Below are 12,565 nucleotides of genomic sequence, written 5' to 3'. Positions count from 1 at the left end.
CGCCTCAGGATAAGAACGGTTTCAGCTTAAGGACGGACCTCCGGAACGAATTAAGCTTGTAACCAGAGGTACCACTGTATAGTCATTTTACAAAAGTGACGTATATGTTTTTCTCCTTTCTGAGATCTCTTTCTGAAGGCAGCATTTAGTGTTCACCTTTTTTAAAATGAACAACAATTCTAAAACGACTGTTTCATCAGATACTATATATTACACCCAACATACACCTAGCAGATGCTATCAGATGGCTTTACAGGATTTTAAGAAAACACTGAAACTAAAGCAATAGATTTCCAAAAATTCCCTTTTGCATGTTTTGGTTTGTTTTTGGATAGCTACTTCATTGGTTTTTAAATGTGTAAGAGACGCAGGCAAAAATTAAGGCCAAGCAACCATTAGCAGCAATATTCGGACAGCCGGGTTGCTTTCCTTCTCTGAGGTCAGCTTCACTGAGATGAGATTAATCAGGTTGACATTTCGTGCTGGTGGGTCATGAACTGATGATAATAGCATTAAATGGTGATTCACTTGCTGCGGAAAGCACAGCTCATTATTCAGTCAGCATATTAAATCATCACCACAAACAACTGGAACTTTTACATGTCGCTTTGCTCGCATGCAAAGTGGATAAGTCTCTTTTCACATCCTATATTTAGCTCTACCCCTAAGCGTTCCCTGGTTCTAGTAGAATATAAATATATTTGCTGATAAAGGAATGGTAGGAATGCCCAAAGTTCAAGAACCTGCTTTTATCTCTGTTTTTATGATAACGTTTTACTTTTTTATTTGGATTTGGATTTTCTACATATCACTTAGATTTTTCTGTAAAGAAAAATGAAGTGCAAACTTCTCAGTTGGCTTCACGCTTGTGCTGAAAACAATTGGGAATATAATCTGAAAATGCAAAGTGGGGTCTTGATATTTTTATAAGCTAGATTTTGAAATGTAGCTTGCTGTTTTAAAATACACACAGGAATCCCTTGGCCCTTTAAAAGTGCAATCTCATATATGTATGTTTTGCAGAAGTGAATCAGTAAGGCCACTGAATTCAATGGGGCTTACTTGCAGGGAAGTGGATACTGGATTGCAGTTTAAATTCTGCAAGTAAAAGAAGCTTTGTAGCTAAACTACCAAAGTAGCTTAAACCACAAATCAGATACAGAACTTTTTGTGTAAAACATTACGGTGTATTTTTAGTCTCAGGTGGAATTGTGCGATTCTAACTTAGTCAATGTGCTATTTTATGTTCACTTGTATTTCTGAGTTGCACTTGGCACTTTGTGTGGTTGTGATGTAGAAATCAGGAACTGACCTCAGTGGTTGGCAGAAAAATACAAATTTAACTCTTAATGTTGACTGACTCTGAGGTTAAAACCTAGGCAGCTCCATGCTGTCTGTCTGTAAAGAAAAGCAAGCTAGTAGGAGCGACTCCTATGCCACTAGAGGTCAGTCTTTGGTAATCAACCTTTAATGAACCAGAACTGTCAGGAAAGCTAATAAATTACACTGTGGACTTTTCTAATTATGAATTCCTATTTAATCATTCACTGACAAGTTAACTGAGGCAGTAGTTCTATGTACTTTGCATACACAGTTATGCTCATGTATTATTATATTTCTTGAGATGCAGGTCTTCCATCATAAGAACAGGTCATTACCAAAGACTCTCTTATCTAATCATAATTACTTATTATGGGAAATAATTAACTTTGTTACCCTCTTGATGCTACTCACAGCAAAAGAAAATGCATACTACCACCAAAAGGCATTTTACATAAAAGGCACATTCTGATTTCTGTGTAATGGAGAATGTTCAAATAAAAAAATACAGAGGATCAGATGTGTTTGATTTCAAATACTGAGTTATACTATGACCACAATAGTAGACTGACCAAAATAACTAGAGAAAAGATGCTACATGAGAATAGGTGTTCAAGGAGTATGTATAAGTAATTCAAGCTATTTAAATCAATGTTAAGGGTGAAATCCAACAGACCTTTGCCTTTGCAAATGGGATTTGCCATTCCTTCCCTCCAACCTACAGATTTCACCCACCCCCAAAAAATTGCTGGAGGATTGAGGGAGTGTAGGGGCAGGACAGGAATGGGAATCTGATTGTGTCTGCTGTTGCAATTTTGGATCTTGCTATAAGTAAATATTTAAGTAATGTGCAACTATGTGAATTAATTGTTTCACTTTGGATTTCTTTGCAATTAGCCTTTTTAGGCAAAACCTCACAAGGCGTTCTCACATGTCGGAGAACGTTTTTAAAATAAGCGCAGAGTAGGGTAACTGTGTGTTCTGCTTTACAGAGTATAATTCTCAATTTGAAGGAGATGTCTGTTTGGTTTCAGTGTGGTTTAAACATAGCACCATGTAACACCTATCCTGAAAGAGCTACATTGGCTCCCAGTACATTTCCAAGCACAATTCAAAGTGTTGGTGCTGACCTTTAAAGCCCTAAACAGCCTCAGCCCAGGATACCTGAAGGAACATCTCCACTTCCATCGTTCAACTGAGGTCCAGCTCCGAGGGCCTTCTGGCAGTTCTGAAGTAAGTGAAGTTACAGGAAACTAGGCAGAGGGCCTTCTTGGTACTGGCACCCTTCCTGTGTATTTCAAAAAGGGAAATTCCGGACAGCCGCAGAGTTATTTAACTTATTTCAGGAAGACCCCATAATTGTTGAGCTTTTTTGGGTAAACCTCCCCCAAAGCTATGTATCATATTGCCATACATCCAGGTTTTCCCTGATATTTTGCCAGTTTGGCAAAATCCTCCCCCCCCCCCCCGACATGTGGCAAGCCAATTCCTGTGGAACGCCTTCCTATCAGATGTCAGGGAGATGAGTAACTTTATAACCTTTAGGATACATCTGAAGGCAGCCCTGTATAGGGAAGTTTTAATGTTTAATGCTGTATTATGTTATTGTATATGCCGGTAGCCGCCCAGAGTGGTTTGGGCAACCTAGTCAGATGGCTGAGGTGCAAATAATAAAATTATTACTATTACTATTACTACTACTACTACTACTACTACTACTACTATTATCATCATCATCATCAAGAGCCATAAGAAGTGAGAGCTGGGGCCTTGAAGTTGGCTGTCAACAGCTAGTACCTGGACAGCAGACTGAGCTGGTTCACAGGTCACCTTGTCACAAACCTTCCTACCGTGGCATTTCATCTTAAATTATAATAATAGTTTCTAAGTGTACATCTATGCCATATATATTAGCAGATAAGTGTGTGTCCTCTTTTGACCTCTTTGGCGAAGCATGACCTCCTTTTTCAATTCTGGTGCAGAGCAAGTGCAAGCCTTTTGCCAGCTACAAAAATAAACCCTTAACTAAATAATTGCAGCAAAACATTAGAAAAAAGAGACTTTCTAATATTCCCATTTAGGTTCCTTTTTATCACCTTGGCTGGAGGAAAACCTGCGTGTCACAAACATTAAACTGACAGCATGTTGGAGTACAATATAAAACACAGCATATAGATTTGCTTTTAGATACTGTAATGGGAAAAGGGGGCTGCTCGTGCGTAAGCGTTTAAAGCCTCCAAGCTTTACCATCAGTTCCTAAACTTTCCCAGTCCGAGGAGCCATGGGTGCGTGGCTACCTCAATCGCTGGCAGAATCCGTCAGTGGGCGTTTCCGGAATTTACTCCAACATAAGAGTTCCTTGACGGAAACTCTTCTTCTGGATTCTCTGCGTGACAGTTTCCTCCGCGGAGTGGGCGTCCCCAGCGGAGGTCCTGAGCCCTCCCCGCTATTCTCACTGGAAACATCTTGGAGCCCTTCCTCCAATTGAGTTGCTGCAGGAACTCTCCCTCTCCCCCTACTGGTTCCTTCCTCCGCATCCTAGGCTCTCCTAGCCTCCTTGAGCCCTTCCACCACCTGACTCTCCGATGGCAGTTCCCTGACAGATACATATTGGAAAATCCTTTATTACATGTCCTTACAGCTGTAGAAAAGGGACAGAAACAAAATATTCCATACAAGTTTCAAAAGGCTTTACTGTAGCTTTATTAGGTAGAATGCTGTCATGTTTGGATTTTTCAAAAAAAAATATCAAAAATCCATACCTTTATTTTATCAAATCAGTTCTCTAATTGGGAGTTAGATAGCAAAATAAGTTACCATTTCAATATCTTTGAACAAGTGCATTGATTTCTAAAGCAACTTCTGAGTTATATTATGACCAGGCATTCTGTTTTGCATGTTAAAATGTAGTAATATTAAGCATTGCATTAAAATGGTTATCATGATGGTAACTGATCAGTTTATGTGTAATCAAAGGAAAGGAGCTGTTTACTGTCATTAAATGGACATCACTTGAGATGATAGCCTAGTTTAATTTTTAAAATCTAATATTCCTCATGGATAACTTTTCAGGGCTGAAAGGCAATATATAATTTTTTATTAAAAAAACCAACATGAGTTTTTTTAAATCTGCTTACAGATTTTATTGACTGCCCTTCAGCTTGGGATTGGATGCTGTTTGACTAAACAGAGAGGAATCTTCCATAGTTATACTGATAGTAAAAGTTGCACAGTTTAGACAAAAGTCTCTTACCCCATTTCCCTAAACATGGGGCTGTTCTGGCCAGTTTAGGTTTTGTGAGATGTCTTTAAGTAGCTGGAGTCTTAGTGTTAGGCTCAGAGTAGAAGATTCTGGGGTTTTGCCACAGACTCTTGCAAAGGACCGGTTCTCACAACTCTGTTCGCCCTGTGATGACTTGGTTGAGCAAAACAGGTATACCAGATCAATTGTTATGGATACAACACTGTATCTGTCAATAAACCTATCAAGTTAATGACATTGATTCATAACTGCCAGGTCACCTGGCCAACTGTGAATTTATTGTTCTGTTCTGCAAATTGAAGGGTGCCATTTTGCTGTTTTCCCAAATGTGATTTGTAAAAGTACCCAAATAATATCTAAAAAGCAATACTGTGAAGCATTCATGTATACAAGCTTCCTTTGCTCTGAAATCCACACCTTTTTTTTTTTACAACCTCACACATATTTTAAAAATACTGCATGTGTGGAAAACTGACAAATGACCAGCAATCTAGAGTATATGTGTACAAGTCGTCATATTAAGAGTCTTGATTTAGTAGCCAGATATCATTTCTGGTTGTCCTCCCAATCTTTCCCTCAGTCCCTCTGCTCTGATACAACACATAGAGAGTTTTGGGGGGTAGGAACCGAAGTGGTTTTCTCATTTTGTGACAAGCCTTGGAGATGGTTGGAATGTTTCCAATGCCTGGTGCAAACTGGGAGTGATTGCTCCCATCACATCTTTGTGTTGATATGTTTTAACTTCCTCTTGGATTGTCTTTTGCGTCTATGTGATTTCTATTGTGGTGGATGTTGGCTACAAAAAGTAACAACCTGACTGATGGCTTGAGATCTCTGTGTATGCCAGAGGAATCACAGGGTACAAGTGGGTGTTGTCTTCCCTACCTGACATGTGAAGAATCCATGCTCCCTTCTGAGTTTACTGCACTGTGTAGAGAATTTACAGGCCAGGATGGATATCGCAGCCACATTTCTCATCCCCCGTCCTGTGGCCTGAGATTGCAATTAAACAAATGTGATACGTGTGCACCATTCTGGAACTTGTTGAAGGGCAGGATGTAAAATAAACACTTGCTTCCTAAAGTTTTCCTAGGTAGCCCTTTAAAAGCAGTCAATTTCCTTTAAAAAACAGTTGGGGAGAGCGGCTGCACCACTGAAAGAAATGCACATTGTGAAAGCATCAGCTTGTTGATTTATTGCTTGGGGGTATCTGGATCACTGTGCATGTTTATAAAAAATACATTAGCCTCAATATTTGCCACCATTTTATTTGTGGGAAATAGTTTTAACAGAACCTTGGGAGATGTGTTCAGTTTTCCATGTGCCTCTGGAATCATGCCCCAATCCCAATTTTGGTGTATATTTTAAGAGGGACTTTTGACATTGGGGAGTGGACAGAATCTAAACACTAAGAGAGGCATCTCATGCTAGGCAGGCAGATTTTTTCTTTGCTATGTCATTGTAATTTACACACTTACCTGCCACTGTAGGTTTGGCCTCTCTCGCCCTACCTGGTAACTTTTCAAGTGCTGTCATATTTCTTTGCTATAAGTGACCAGCATAGAGCATCATGCGTTATAAATTGCATCATGCTATCCTTAATCTTGCTGGATTGGTTTTTCCTGATGCTAGAATACCTTGTCGCTTTATATTCTTTTTTCGTAATCCTTTGGTGCCTACAGACATACATGGTGTGTATTAACGACTTTTAAACATCTTTGTCCCTATTGGCCAAACTTTTTTTATTACATTTACTAGGCTTGTTTTCTGTCTTCGGGATATATCTAACTTCCTCTGCAGTTTTACTGTTTGTTTTCTCCCACTCATGTCCATGGTCAAGTTCAAGCACTTTAATCCTTATAGCCACTCAGCACCTTCTTTTGAAGCATAAATCCTTTCATTATTGTTCTGTTCGGGTCAGGCAGTTTCCTTGAGTCTCCTGTATGAGCTGCCTTGAATGGCAAGTTTTACTTCTTAGTTTGTTTTTTTCTGGGCACACTGAAACAATGTAGGATGACTGCAAGGCAAACTCCCTGATTCTTTGAAGTGTGTCATAATTATCCCGTATTTTGTGTTCAGGGCAGCTGTTTACCAGCTCCATCTGGTACGTAGGCTGAGACCCTATCTGCCTGCGGACTGTCTCGCCAGAGTGGTGCATGCTCTGGTTATCTCCCGCTTGGACTACTGCAATGCACTCTACGTGGGGCTACCTTTGAAGGTGACTCGGAAACTACAACTAATCCAGAATGCGACAGCTAGACTGGTGACTGGGAGCGGCCGCCGAGACCATATAACACTGGTCTTGAAAGACCTACATTGGCTCCCAGTATGTTTCCGAGCACAATTCAAAGTGTTGGTGCTGACCTTTAAAGCCCTAAATGGCCTCGGTCCAGTATACCTGAAGGAGCGTCTCCACCCCCATCATTCTGCCCGGACGCTGAGGTCCAGCGCCGAGGGCCTTCTGGCGGTTCCCTCATTGTGAGAAGCAAAGCTACAGGGAACCAGGCAGAGGGCCTTCTCGGTAGTGGCGCCCACCCTGTGGAACGCCCTTCCAGCAGATGTCAAAGCGATAAACAACTACCTGACATTCAGAAGACATCTTAAGGCAGCCCTGTTCAGGGAAGTTTTTAACGTGTGATATTTTACTGTACTTTTGGTTTTTATGGAAGCCGCCCAGAGTGGCTGGGGAGGCCCTGCCAGATGGGCGGGGTATAAATAATAAAATAAATTATTATTATTATTATTATTATTATTATTATTATTATTTTCCATAGAGTGAAAAAAGTAAATGAAACCTATGCTGAGTCACATCACTATATATATAAAAAATAATTAGTAGGCTTCTAACTGCAGCAGGAGTGTTCCTCAACCCTAAGCAGTATACTTCGTTGATTCTGAAGTCCTCATGTGGAATGTGTACAGCTTTGGAATATTCTAGAACTCTCTCTGATTCTTCATCCTCATCCCTCTGAACAAGGGATGACAGAGCGTCTTGCGGCTACTACAAAAGCAACATCTTGGGAATCTTTTTTTTTCCACACAGCCTTGTCAAAAGTCTATTGTTTGTGTCTCAGAATACATGAAAATGATAACTGGATTTAGAGCAGTGGACCTCAGAATCTCTACTTCAGAGACCCAGCAATGAAACATTGACCTGTGGGCCATATGCAACTTACGTTTACTTCTGCTCCCAACAACATGGTGTCTACAAAGCATCCTTAACATGGATGGTTCGCAGAAATGGATGGTTCGCAGCACACAGTTTGGCCCCTAACAGGCTACAGAGTGAACAACAGCCAGAGAAGCTGACAACAAAAATGTTCCCCTTCTATAGTGAATGTTTTAGTACAACTTATTTGTAATAGAGATGTATACTGCCTTTATAATGATCAAGCTCTGAATGGAAATATTTGTAAGGTGAGCTAATTTCCTGAAAGCATTTGTGTGCACAAACTCTACCGTACAATTCTTCTTCTGCTTATGTAATAATATTATGTAAATATTTGTGGGGCTTTTTGTGGTAGGTCCCTCTGGTGACACACACTCAGTTTGATTTGTGTCCCCACTGGGTAGGGAGATCATTATTCCAGTGACATGAGCACAAAGAGAGGGATCTGATAATGCAATGGAAGATTATGATCTTCGAGATTAAACAAAATAAAGGAGATAAATAGGATGAGAGGCTAATCTGTTTTAATTCTGGAATGATCTTTAAAATATGCCTTTTTCAAAGAAAATAGAACTGTGTGTGTGTGTGTGTGTGTGTGTGTGTGTGTGTGTGTGTAAAAATGTGTGTGTGCGTGTGCGTGTGTGTGTGTATGTATGTATGTATGTATGTATATGAATGAAAACAATAAAAGTGTCAGTAAGTTGTGCTTTAAAATATATCCCAGAGTGGAAAAAAAAGGCTGATGCAAAAATCTTTTCAGAAACTGAGAGCCTTTGGTGGTGGGAAGCCTGATGTTCACAAATCCTTATTAATATACAAGTATATTTTTAAATATGCTTGCATAGCACAGTTCTTTCTACTTCCTCTCCGTATGGGTAGTTCTGAAGTCAGATCAGCTCATCTTTTACGGTATTCTGTTGCTCTTTCAGCAGAAGTTGGGCCATTGTGATATTTATCTGAATTCAAACAAGGCTAATTAAAAGAGCTGCTGACAGTTGTTGTGATCCGATTTTGACTGCAGCTTGATGGTCATTATGGGTAAATAATGAACCAGGTCTGCAAATGTAGCAGCTGCCAACTCTGGATAGAAGAACAGCTATTGCTACCAATTTAAAGATCTATCGACCGCTTTCTTTTCTCCCTACAGATCTTCTGCAGAAATCTAGTGTTTTCTGCTGCTGTGTTTTTGTCATTTTAGCTATTGTAAAACTACCCTATAATTTCCTCCTTAATATTTAACTTTGTCCATTATTAGCTTTCAGAGTTAACTTTCCCAGTTAAAAGCTTACTTTGTTTCTTTTTAGGAATCAGATTCAGTTATAATTCCTTGCTATTTGAATGTTTTGCATATATCAGTGCCATCTTTTAATTTGTGTGTTCAGCTAGCTCTCCTTTTCTTTGCTTAAACAGTCAGTAACAAAGTAATTATTTTCTAAACGTTTCCCACTGATTGTAGTACACTGAGTTGCAGTAATGAGTGGCTGTTCTTTATGATCTATTCCCACAGCACTGAGACAAACCTGCTTTTTGTTTATGTTTTGTTTTGATTGCATTGCTAAGGTAAGAAATAATCTGATCTGGAGCTCTGCTTGTCAGTGCTGACTGAGAAACACAGACTTGTTCATTAAGACGCACTTCTGAATACATTGTCACTTCATCATGTTTTGCCTTGTCCCATTAGCAAGCAGAAAACCTGCTCTAAAGGAAATAAAGATAGATCGTAATCGTAGATGAATCTAACTTTCTTACAGAATCCCCCATTATAAATGTATCTCAGAAATGTGTAAAAGTCCCACTGTAGTTTCAGATATGTGCCTGTACTAAGAACAGCTACACAACATTTATTTCAGCTGCCATTATTAAAGGCAATGCACACTAGGTAAAATGTAGGAGTTTGCTTGTGCATAATGCAGCAGAACCAGGAATCTTGCTGTGAGGAAATGATCCTAACGTGCCCCTAAAAGGAAAGACTTTCCTTGAGAAATAATGGTGAAAAATGGTTCATTTCAGTGTCTCTTTGTGTTTCAGAAGAAGATTAAACTTTATTTTGTTTTCTGCAGAGCCCTCTTGCTTGCTTGTTTGTTTGTGTGTGTGTGTGTGTGTGTGTGTGTGTGTGTGTGTATATGCTGCTGTTTTCCCTTCTAGGTGAAACCAGCAATATGTTAACAAGAGGTTATGTTATGCTACTTTATGTTAAACCAGATCACCCCTGAAACATGTGTAGAGCCATTCATCTGTGTCACCAAAACCCAAGAGAACAGCTGACATCGACTCTAAAACCGAAACAGTGATCACTTACAAATCAAACATGGCACGCTCTAAACCGATTGTGCACGGCAATCTTTTCTCTAGAAAGGGCAACTAATTGAACATGATAAAGTGTAAAGTTAATTAACACTCTTAAATTTGTTGATTACTTTTCACGGGATTATATTGTTCTGTTGAGTAGCAGCTTTCTGTCCCAGCTGTCGCCTTTTTAGCACGAATGTCTCTGGTAAACAATAGAGACACCATGACAAGTCGTAAATGGTCCCTGTGACAGCAGACCCTTGTGAGGCTACATCTGTAGAAAATGATTAAAACAATTGTATTTTAAAGACAGTTCACATAGCAGCCTGGTCCCCTCGGTCCTCTTCTTTATCTCATTTGATGGTAGACTGGTTAAAACATTTAAGTGCATTTTAGTAAATTAAGTGATTTACTGGTTTCAGTGGAATTAACCGTAAATGCTGTTTTAAGGTGCTGTTCTGCTGAAATGTATGCCTGTGCTAGATTCAAGAAGATTTATATCTCTTCTCACACATTTGGTTCAGTTGTAAATGGAATAAAGTTAATGTTTGCATATCATAGTTTGCAAATACATAAGAAATAATGCAATCGCTAACTTTGAACTTTAGCAGCTAGTATGTTATATTTTAGTGTTTATTTGTTTTTAATATTTATGGTACAATTTGGTTTCCTTAAGCAAATGGTAAAAATATTTCTTGTGATGCAGCAGGAATTTCAAGGGGGAAATGTTCCAGGCTTTAAAGTCACATAAGAACAATTGTCGAAAACAACGAGGTGATAGTAGCAAACTACAATGGGTCCTAATCCCTTAAAATGCCTATTTGCAAAAAAACTGTTGGCATCAGAACCCTCCATTTTCTTGCACTTCCAGAGTGCAGGAAGAGCTTTAATTTCCTTAATAAAAAGTCAAGGATGTAAAATTGGAGAGGGCTGAAACTTTGACCTCCTTTTCCTTGGTGTTCTTGTTCAAACAACAAATTATGTTGTAGTGATTGGTGCAAACTGTAGTGATTGGTGCAATGTGTTTGTAATGAGGTATTTGCAAAGCAGATAGTAACTGCTAGCTATTCTCTAGGAATCAGATATAAGGTAGAGCTTTATGCATTCATAATCTCTTTCCAAGGTAGATTCAAGATAAACATAATTAGAGACATCTGCAAATTTCTCCCAAGCCAGAGTCAAAGGAAAACTTTGGGGGCTCACCAAGCTTGCTATAATAAAAGAGATGAGATTTCAAACTCTGGAATCCTTTTCTGGGTTGCAATGGAAGGATGGAGGTTGGAGGGGAGAAACTTCCTTCTTCCCAGCACTGTACTTGCTGCTGCCGCCGCTGCCACCACCACCATGTTCTTTGAGTTAAAAGGGGCACCCAGAATGCTACTCTGCACCAGGTTGCTCTCCCTCCCACAAAAAGAATCACCACAAAACTAGTGGTGTGTGGTGAATTTTTTTGTGGGGAACAGTTAGGGCCACACAAAACATTTCAAAAGCTTGCTGAAACATTAAAATCAGTAAGAACATTAGAAGAGTCTTGCTAGATCAGACCACAAGGCTCATCTGGTCCAGCATTCTGTTCTTAGGCTGGCCAACCAGATACTACAGGAAGTCCACACAGGTAGATCATAAGCACAATAACAGCTCTCCTTTCTCCTGATTCTCAGCAGCACACACCAATTAAGTTTTACTCAGGGTAGACCTATTAAAATCAAAGGATGTAAATAAGTAATGCTCTTTAATTTTAATGAGTCTAATCCAAACACAACATTGGATGCTAACCACTTTGTCTGATGGTATAAATAGTACACAATAGTAGAAATTTGCGACCAGTAGCCATTGATAGCCTTTTCTTCCACAAGCCCAGAATGCTAGTTACGGAGGGGGCAAACTGTACTCTGCACTTCTTGAGGTGAGGAGTTCCACAGCCAGGGTGCCACAACCAGAAATATCCTGCCGTGTATGTCCCAGCTGGCTGAAAGTACGATGGCAGCAGTACATGAGGCAGGACCTCTGATGAAGAATGCAGTGGGCATGCAGGCTTCCACAGGACCAGTAAAATAAGAATCAAGTTTAAGTTTTGGGTATCAAGTTTTCATTGGTGCACAAGGATAGAGTTCATTTAAATGAAAAGCGGCATAGAAATACAATAAATCAAATCAGTGTCTTTGTACTTGTCGCATTGAACTCCACAGCGTCACTTCTGTGTCTTCACGTTCTTGCATCATTAAGTAGCTGCGAATGGAGTGAACTGAAAAGAAGCTAAACTTCATTGTGTGTTGCTGTTTTGAACTTTAGGTGTTGGAGCTGCCCGAGCAGGAAACCTTACCTTCATGGTTGGAGGAGTAGAGCAAGAGTTTGATGCTGCAAAGGAGCTGCTTACATGTATGGGTTCCAATGTGGTCTACTGTGGAGAAGTTGGAACTGGACAGGTACAGACTGAAAAAAGCCCCTAGACATTTCTAGCCATCTTTCCACAGACATGCTTAGACTATCTTTTTCCTTGTTTAGGGAAGTTTTTAATGTTTGGA

At 39.7% G+C, this 12,565-nt stretch overlaps 1 protein-coding gene across 1 annotated transcript in view; it reads left to right on the top strand.

Annotated features, from left to right (window-relative positions):
• HIBADH (3-hydroxyisobutyrate dehydrogenase) overlaps nt 1–12,565 on the top strand; it is an 81,434-nt gene that overhangs the window by 40,346 nt on the left and 28,523 nt on the right. The window contains exon 5 of the mRNA XM_083706055.1: nt 12,333–12,466. Within this exon, the coding sequence (XP_083562181.1) occupies nt 12,333–12,466 (134 nt within the window). The remainder of the gene's footprint in view (nt 1–12,332; nt 12,467–12,565) is intronic.

The sequence above is a fragment of the Podarcis gaigeae genome (genome assembly GCF_964106915.1).
Source record: "Podarcis gaigeae genome assembly, chromosome: 12".
Classification (NCBI taxonomy): domain Eukaryota; kingdom Metazoa; phylum Chordata; class Lepidosauria; order Squamata; family Lacertidae; genus Podarcis; species Podarcis gaigeae.
The sequence above is the reverse complement of the archived record's forward strand: the minus strand, read 5'-3'. Positions and strand labels throughout refer to the sequence as shown.